The sequence below is a fragment of the Kogia breviceps genome, chromosome 6 (genome assembly GCF_026419965.1).
Source record: "Kogia breviceps isolate mKogBre1 chromosome 6, mKogBre1 haplotype 1, whole genome shotgun sequence".
Lineage (NCBI taxonomy): Eukaryota > Metazoa > Chordata > Mammalia > Artiodactyla > Physeteridae > Kogia > Kogia breviceps.
In genome coordinates this window covers 113,848,622-113,858,139 of record NC_081315.1, presented here as the reverse complement: position 1 = coordinate 113,858,139, position 9,518 = coordinate 113,848,622, and the positions used below count along the sequence as shown (strand labels likewise).

The 9,518-nt window shown below is 37.8% G+C and overlaps 1 protein-coding gene across 2 annotated transcripts in view; it reads right to left on the bottom strand.

The window, feature by feature from the left end:
- Positions 1-553: 553 nt before the first annotated feature.
- The window catches only part of TET2 (tet methylcytosine dioxygenase 2), a 132,197-nt gene continuing 123,232 nt past the window's right edge, over positions 554-9,518 (bottom strand). The window contains exons 9-11 of one of the 2 annotated variants that reach the window (XM_059067430.2): positions 6,711-6,848; positions 4,047-4,401; positions 554-2,045 (exon numbers count right to left, since the gene is read on the bottom strand). In XM_059067430.2, the coding sequence (XP_058923413.1) occupies positions 604-2,045; positions 4,047-4,401; positions 6,711-6,848 (1,935 nt within the window). In that variant the 3' untranslated portion in view covers positions 554-603. Of the gene's footprint in view, positions 2,046-4,046; positions 4,402-6,710; positions 6,849-9,518 lie in introns of those variants that run through there. The other variant, XR_010841123.1, reaches the window with a different exon arrangement.

Below are 9,518 nucleotides of genomic sequence, written 5' to 3'. Positions count from 1 at the left end.
TCTTAGAACATCCAAACAAATTCAGTGTTTTGCTGTCTATTCATTTATGCTTCCTGTAGCTATTTTGATAAATAAAAGTTAATATTAAGATTACAGTAAAAACCGCATGTTAAAAAGCCATAATTCCAGTATTTCAGTACATTGTATATTCAGCACCAGATGGTATTTTAAGATTCCTGCCCCTGTAATACTACAGTACTTGTCTGATTTGTGTTCCACGACTATGCAAACTTGGTATTATTAAAAGTGGTCACAGATGTGTAGAGCTGTAAGGGGGAAAAATATCACTTTTAAACATCACCTCGTCCAATAATAGAACCAGTGTTAAAAAAATGTAAATTGTGGAACACTTTCTTCTCCACCTTCTTTTTGCATAGAATGCTTTGGTCTTTTGCCTAGATTCCATCTGTGACCACTTAGAAGTCAGTGGAAATTAAGTGCTATGGTAAGATGACCTCTTGCTTTGCTGGTGAGCTGAGGTTCCTCTCACCACATTTGTCAGGAATACTGTGTCCTTTCCCCACTGCCCACATCATAAGAACTACACCATGGACAGATTGGTTGTGGTCTTTTCAAATGAGGTAACCAACACAAGGGGCGACATCATATGTATCTGTTGTAAGGCCCCGTGACCCTAGTGAAGGCGTATGGAGATGTAGTTACTGTGGAGTCTGTGGTCACGGACATGGTCCTTTCGGCAAGGGACTTGATGAAGCGCAGGTAAGTGGGCTCGGCGGGTTCATGCGACTCAGCGGGCTCCCGTTTCACTTTTTTGCCGTGGGTTTTCTGAGGCACGTAGTCCGGGCCGTACTTTTCACACTCTTCCTCTTTCTCGCGGGCTTTCTCCGCCATTTTGGCTTCCCAGAGCGCCAAGCCATGTTTCGGCTCATTCATGCTCTTGTGCTGGTAAAAGACAAGTGAGATCCTGGTGGGGTGATTCCTGTTGGGATTCTTTAAAGGGGTCGTGGCGTGCAGCTCGCGCTTTGCACACTCGATGAGAATGGACCCATGAGTCGGAGCCACAGCCACTCCCCCAATGTCAGGATCCAGGAAGCTCTGCTCGCTATCAGACCAGACCTCGTCATTGTCCTCGGCAGCACAAGGCTGCTTTTCCTGACTGCCAGCGTCGTGTACTCTGTGGAAGCCTTCTTGGACAGAAGCAGTTCCATCATGGTTAAGACCCGGAAGCGTCTTAGATAACCCATTCGCTGTGTGGGAGAGCACGTCATTCTCCTTGTTTGGGAGATGCAGGGCATGAAGAGAGCTGTTGAACATGCCCGGAGCTGCACTGTGGTTATGGATTAAATGAGAAGATGGGTGATGCTCACCATTTTTATAGTCTGTGTTTGGATCGCTCAGATTGGATGGTAATCGAGAGGCAGCCCCCATGAAGTGGCCATCCATCTCATGAGCGGAGTAAGGGGGAAATGTACCTACATGGTGTACGTTTGGTCTAAGAGTACAACTGCTGAAGGCATCTCCTTGCATATTTTGGTTTCCGTAACCTAAGTACTTAGAAGCAAAACTCTGGCTGTTTCCTAACCTCGGCTGGTAAAGCGTATGGATGGGTGGTAGATTTAGCTTAGACAGAGGATCTTGGTTTGCATACCTGTATAGCTCCATGGGCTGAGACTGGGGAGAATAGGAACCCAGATATTGGGAGCACTTGTCCATTGATATGCTTCCATTGCATTGATATGATGATGGATATTGGTTATTCTGATTCAAAAGCCCAGGGTAGGGGCTCATGGGATTAGAAGAATTCAAATATGAACCTGCAGCTTGGGATGAGGCGGAATAGAGGTTCATAGGGTTGGCGCCTCCATAAATATCTGAAGTGTGTGAAGAGCTTGGATAAGGACTAACTGGATTGGGCCTTCTCATGTATAGACTGGTGGATCCAGAAGAAGTGTAAGAGCTGACAGACTCTGACTGAGGGTTATCAGTGAGGGGGTGATGTGGTGGCTGCTTCTGTGGCTGTGGGAGCTGCTTCTGCAGTTGGGGCTGGGGCTGCTGCATGACTGGTCCTGAAAGTCGCAGAAGTTCTGTGGACAGGATGAGAGAGAGCAAGGACAAACAGGCTTGATCAGCACTTTATGAGAACGAGTGAGGATGTCTACATGTATGTGAGAGCCATCACTAGAATTATGCGACACCCATCACACCAGGACATGAGCAATGTCAGAGCTCTCTAATCACTGTCTGGCATAACTTTTTGTGTCTAAAGCATTAGAAATAAAATGGCAGAGCACACAGCTGTACATTTTGGTAAATGGTGAAAAATGTAATAAAACATCCAAAAGCCATTCCATCGACAGCATCCTGTTCTCTGGAGCTTCTGTGCGTTTGATCAAGCCACACTCTCTACTTGAAGTGCCCTGAGCCCTCCTCCTCATCTCCCTGCCCTTCCTTGACATAGTTATCCCTTCCTCAAGGAAACCGTCTATAAACCCAACTTCTAGTGCTTTTGTAATACTCTGTATACTTTTCATAGCCACTGCAAACATCAGTCAGATAAAGCAACAGTCATAATGTACTGGAATTATCCATTTTTAGTCCCCTCCTCACCTCACTGCAAAGTAGTCCCTTGAGGGAAAGGACCATGTCTTATTTTACTTTATTTCTCCATTGCCTGGCATGCAATCAAATATGTTAAATAGGTAATGTAGCAAAAAATTTGTTATGGAAGATTCAGCAATGCTATGAGAAAAAGAATGACATTCATTTAAATACCCAAAGCACCTTATACAATTGGCAAACCCTATTTCATTAGGGTGCTTTCCAGGAAGGAAATTTACACAGTTGTAGATACAACTTTAAAGGAACTTTCAGCTTTGTAAATGAAACTTTTAGAAGTCACACTTCTGTTTCATGACCACACTTAAAAGAAAGAGTAATATGAGATGAGAACAGATAAAGGGAGCTGCAATGGCAGTCCTGAGAACTGAAACAATCACTGCAGAGGCCAGTTAGAAGGAACTAGACACAAAGTTCTAACTGATTGTACTTTATAACTAACTTAAAAGAGATATCAGGGAGTGGATAGGATTTACTTCTCTTAGTGTAAGTCATCCAATCAACAAATATTTATTAAACATCTTTGACATATTATTCTAAATTACTTAGTTTTATCCCTGAGCTTCAAAATCAATCAGTAGGGAGATTTGACTTTGTGAAGCAAAGACAGTTGGTTCTAAGCAGAGCATTATACTAATGTAAAAGATATGCATTTTTCTTTTGTTAATGGCTAGGCCAATACCATCTCTGAAATGTGGATATGGACATCACATTGTATGATTTCTCTTTTTAGAGTATTAACTATAGACAAAGCAAGAAACAGAATACCCACTACCATTGATAAATAATGCTCTATTGCTACTACTATAGATGTGATCTATTTTGATGGGTAAAAGCTTTTTAAGAGCTATATGTGGATTCCCCTCGTAAACCTCAGACTCAACATGGCTAAAGAAAGGTATCTAATTCTCCTGCCCTTCCCTCATAAATCTTATTTTCAAACTTACCTCAAAAAATAGTACTGTTTTAATTATCTAGGCTTATGTCTTTGGAGTCATCCTTAAATATTTTTTCTCCTTCATTCTAATGGTTTGTCACCAATGTATTGATAATCATTTTGGAAGAATTCGCTTCTGTCATCTTTTGCTATATCTTCATTGCTACCACCAAAATTCAAGCTTTTATTACCTTACTCTTGGTTTACTGCATCAATCTCCAAACTATTAGCTCCTCTACCTCTAAATTGGCTTGTCTGTCGTTGATGGATTAACACTAATTTCACCATATCACTTACCGTAAAACTTTGCCATTTATTATAGAATAAAATCCAAACTTCTCCCTCACACTGGGGCTGATGCAACACCTCACTACCATCTCCAAGAACAAAGCCTGGGCCTTGCTACCTTAGAGAAAATTCTAGTACAGAACTAAGACCATGATTGAACATAACCTTCCAAAGTTAACAATGTTCATTTTAAAAATAAGTGTCATGTAACACATATATCTACAATGCTTCACATTAAATTTACCTGCCAACTGTTTCACCTGGCTTCCATTTTCAATCTGTTTTGTACGAGAGGAGGCAGACTTTTCCTTTTCATTCTTATTTGTGCTGTTCTCCAAAGAGGAAAGCTTTTCAGCTGCAGCTTTCTTGGCTTCTAGTTTCCTCTGTCGGCATGTCTTGACTGGCTCTGCTAACATCCTGACTTTCCGTCGAAAAGAACTCAGTACCTGAATGGCACCATTTCGTTTTTTCTCCTCCTGAGCTTCTACACTCCCAAACTCATCCACATCAGAGACTTTGTAGAGAGGCAGAACATGGAGCTGCTCATCCTCAGGTTTTCCTCCAATTTCTCGATTGTCTTCTCTAGTGAGAGTGCATACCTGGCCGGGAAATAAGACAGCACAGCCTCAGTTTCAGTCCAGATGACAGCTGCTGTGTGTGTGTGCGTGTGTTTTCCCTTCTCAGTATTTAGATTTGTGGTGCTGGCCTACTGGACCAGATTGGTTTGTTACCATAAAACCACGATTGTCTGTTATTAATGAAAATTGCATCAAAATGTACATCAAGATAAACACATTCATGTTGACATTTTTTGGGGGGAATCTATCAGGAACTGTTACCTGCAGTGACCCTGTTCTTCACATACATTTCTGACTAAGGGAAGAAGCTTCAAAAAGAAGCTACAAGTTTCCTCTACCAAATGACTTCCTCTGCTTTTGGTAACATCACACTTGCCTCATCTCATACTTTGTACACAAAGAGATTCCACATCTTTCCTCACAGCTAACTCTCCTTAACTGTGTTTAAGAAATTTCCACAGGATACCAAAGTGAAATCTAAATAATGTAAAATTGAAGATTTGCTTGATACAGGTAATATATATGTAAGTTAACACTGCTTCTACCTTTCTTTTCCCTCCTCTGTACTTCATGAAATCTAACTTATTGTTTCTCTTCTCACTCATTTCTCTTCTGAAAAGAAAAAAAAAAAAAGCTACTTCGGCTGCTTTGATAATTTGATGGTACTTTTTTTCTTTTGTTGACCACAATCACACTGGCTTTGATGAAAGATTGTTTGTTGGTTTTAAAATACTAGCTTTTAGTATTTAGTGTGTTTAATTAACGGAGAAAATGAGGCCACAGTTATTTAAAACCCAAGGGAATACAAAATCATTGAAAGATACTCTTGAAAGGAATGTGATGATTATATTAGATTTACCTTTATAAATAAGTTTAACATGCAATGGTATTAAAGTGAGCATTTCACTTTGTACACATAAGTCTTCCCAAATCCTTGCCTCTGAGCACTTGTCACCTTTTCCCACAATTTGTCCCTACTTGCTTCTACCTCTCTAGTGCTGCTTTCCATTTCACCTCACAGAACCTGTGACCTATCAGAGGCAAATTCCCCTTCATTCAAAAACTTTCTCATCCTCTGCCCATTCTCCATCACCTTGCTGGAGAGAAAACTGGTTATCTTCAAGACCTACAATAGCTCTAGCTATCATTTATTTCTTCTACTTTCCAGAATCTAGCAGAGCCTCCAAATGATGAGCAGGTGTTCAATACCTGATGAGTGATGGTGTTAGATATTGTGGATGATAAGTCTCATGTTTGTTCTCCAGGATCAGAAATCAGCAAACTAGGGCCTGTGGCCAAACTGCCTTGTAGCCTGTTTTTGTATGGCCAGTGAACTAAGAATGGTTCTGTTTTGCATTTTTAAAGAACTTTTTATTGAAAAAAATCCCAAACAAAGAATATGACAGAGATCTTATGTGGCCTGCAAAACTTTTAACAGAAAACTTTTCCAACCCCTGCTCTAAACCGTTAAACCAATACCTTCTTTGCTTCTCAACAAAAATTTCACACCAGATTCCTCAAATTAATTCCACTACTACCTACTATCTCTCTGAATTCTTTTCTACACTATAATTTAACTATAGTGCCTGCCTTCTATTTTCCATGTTAGGTCTCATTGGTCATCTTCCTCAATTACACCTGTATCCATGTTGATAATTCATTAGGTTGATTAATTCATAGTTTCTGTACTTGAGCTTTTTCATTCTTTATCTCCACTCTGAGTCAGCTCTTTAGGTGCAAGGCCACACCCCGGGTTTTGATGGCATGCAACATTGCTCCCCCTGAAGATGGATCCATTTTCTCCCCTTACCAAAGCCTTCAAATACAAGGACCAATCCATTTTACCCACTGTAATATGTAGTTACAATGGGTTCTTTTGCACTTTGAACCTTCTGTAGTAGTTGGTGTGACACTGACGATGCATTTTTCATTTATACTTTTCTCTGCAAGCTGGACTGGTACCTTAGCTTGTATATGGCTTTTTGCTTAACTGATTATAACCTACTAGATATCTGACAGTGAATTCTGAAAGAATTTTTTTGGGCATCTTATTGTAGCTGGCGAGGCTTAGTCACTGGTTTAAATTAGCACCAAGAATTTCCATGATTTTCACATGCTTGCCAATACAGTTTTCCACTAATGTGACATGCCAGCCTGTTATGAGAGTACTAGTTATGCGAAACAAGGTCACCTTGCAATAGCAATCATTCATGAAAACACTGTTCTCTGCAGGGATACCGGCAGAAAACATATTACTCTAAATGCTGCTAACTTCCAGTCCTCTACTCTTCAACAGGACATGCTGCTAACCTCTCCTCAGCACCACTTACCAATGTGCTGCCATTCTGCATGTTGTGCAAGTCTCTGTGGGCATGAGCACAGAAGTCCAAACATGCAGTGACCCCTGAGAATGGACGGCCTTCCTTCAGACCCAGACGGCACTCTGGTGCTCTGTGTTCATATTCAATCTGAAAAATAGAAGCGAGTGTGTGACTAGGGAAGTACTTAGGCATTTCAAATTTTTAGGCACACATTTGTCAAAAAAGTACAAGACCTGTGTACTGAGCAGGTCAAAAAGGTTCTTTAGCATTATATTTTATATCCCCAAATACAATGGAATGACAAAAAATAGAGCAAATGCCTTGACACAGTAAAGTTATTTAATAGTGTTACTGAGATATAACTGACTTACACTTTAAATATATGCTGTTTATTGTACTATTTGATTATATATATACACACACACACACACATATACATACATGAAACCACTACCACAATCAAAATAATGTACATATCTATCATTCCTAAAAGTTTCCTCACACCTCTTTATAATTCATGCTTCCCACTTTGTTCCCAGGCAACTACTGATCTGCTTTCTGTCACTAGAGATTATGGTAGTTTGCATTTTCTAGAATTTTACATAAATAAATCCATTTTGAGTTGATTTTTACATAGGCTGTGAGATTAAGAGTCAAAGAATTTTTTTCCATATGGATATCCAACTGTTCAAACACTGCTGGGTAAAAAATTTACACTTATCCCATTCAATTGCCTTTGTTGGAAATCAATTGACCATACATGTTGAATCTATTTCCAGACTCTCTATTCTGATCTTTTGTTATATAATGGTGTGCTGGTGTGTGTGTGTATGTATGTGTGTATATGCTAATAATCAACTGTCTTGATTACTAGTAAATGTGGATTTGTAGTAAATCTTGAAATCAGGGAGTACAGGTATTCAAGTTCTGTTCTTTAAAAAAAAAGTTTGACTATTACAGGTTCTTTACATTTCTATTTATTTTAGAATCACCTTGTCAATTCCTTCAGAACACCTGGTGAGATTTTGACAGGTCATGTACTGAATCCATTGATTAATTTGGGGAAAACTGAAATCTTAATAATACTTATCTTGTGATCCATGAACATAGTATATCGTTCCAGTAATTTAGGTCCTTTATAATTTCTCTCACAAATGTTTTGTAGTTTTCAGTGCACAGGTCTTGTACATTTTTGTCAAATATATATTAAGAATTTCATATTTTTGATGTTATTTTAATTGTTATTGGTTTACATTTCAATTTTTAATGGTTTATTGCTAGTATACAGAAATACAATTGATTTTTGTACTTTGCAACTGTGCTAAACCATTTATTAGTTCTAGGAGGTTTTTTGGTAGACTCTTTGGGACTTTCCATACACATGTTGTCTGCAAATAAGGATAGTTTTATTTCTTCATATTCAATCTGTATCCTTTTTATTTTCTTTTTCTTGCCTATTGCACTAAAATTTCCAGTTAGATGTTAAACAGAATAAGATACAAGGATATATTATACATCACAAGGAATATAGCCAACATTTTATAATAATTATAAATGGAGTATAATCTTTAACAATTGTGAATCACTATGTTGTACATGCGAAACATATAATATTGTAAATCAACTATACCTCAATTAAAAAAATTAGGTTGCCACAAAAAGTTTTCTGGCAAGATGAGAATTATTCTTGAAAACATCCCTTGAATTTTCTTAAGCAAACATTCATTTGATAAAGAGTAAAAAGTATTTATTTTTATTATTGTATGACAATTGTATATTAAATTTATGTTTATAAATATGGCACAGAGAACATCTTCAACAAATAGTAAAACCTACTTGAGAAGTTAAAAAAAAGCTGTTAACTAGAAGTGGTGAGAATGGACATGCTTTTCTTGTTCCCAATGTATAATGTGTTTTAAAAAAAATTTTAGCTTTCCATTTACTGAGTTTTCACAGATGGCAAAGCCTACCTTAGGTAATAGGCATGATTCCATCACAATAAAATAGCATTAAAAAGTTTCATGTCACAAAACGGAGCAAAGAAATTACAGTTCCACCTAGCTGAACAAGTTAAGGAATGAAATGCTTCTTTAACTTGCTGCTTTACCATAAAAACACTAAGCACCTTAGTTCTTTCACCATTATGTGTGATGTTAGTTTTAGGTTTTTCATCTATGCCCTTTATCAGGCTGAGAAAGTTTCCTTCTATAGATGTTAAATTTTGTCAAATGCTTTTTCTCTATCTATTGAGATAGTTTTCCCCATTATGTTAGTTAATATGGTGAATCACATTGATTGATCTTTGAGTGTTAAATGAACCAGCTGCTCCTGAAATAAACTCCATTTGATCATATTATCCTTTTACATATCGTTGGATGTATTTAGATGAAATTTTGTTAAGAATTTTCACATCAATATTCATGAAGATCATTGGACTTTATTTTTTCTTTAATGCTCTTGTCTGATTTTAGTACCAGGATATTTCCAGCCTCATAGAATGAGTTGGGAAGTATTTACTCCTTTGCTACTGTCTAGAAGAGTTTCCATTGAACTATTCTTTCTTTCTTAAATAATGAGTGAAATTGGGAAGGGAAATCATCTGGGCCTGGAGTTTTCTTTTGGGGAAAGTTTTTAATTACAAATTCAATTTTTTAATAGATATAGGACTATTCATGGTATTTTTTCTTTAGTAAGCTTCAGTAATTTGTGCCTTTCAAGGACTTTGCCCATTTCATCTAAGTCATTAAACTTATTTTCATAAAGTTTTAATAATGTTTTCATTATTATTCTTTTACTGTCTGTAGGATATGTAATGGT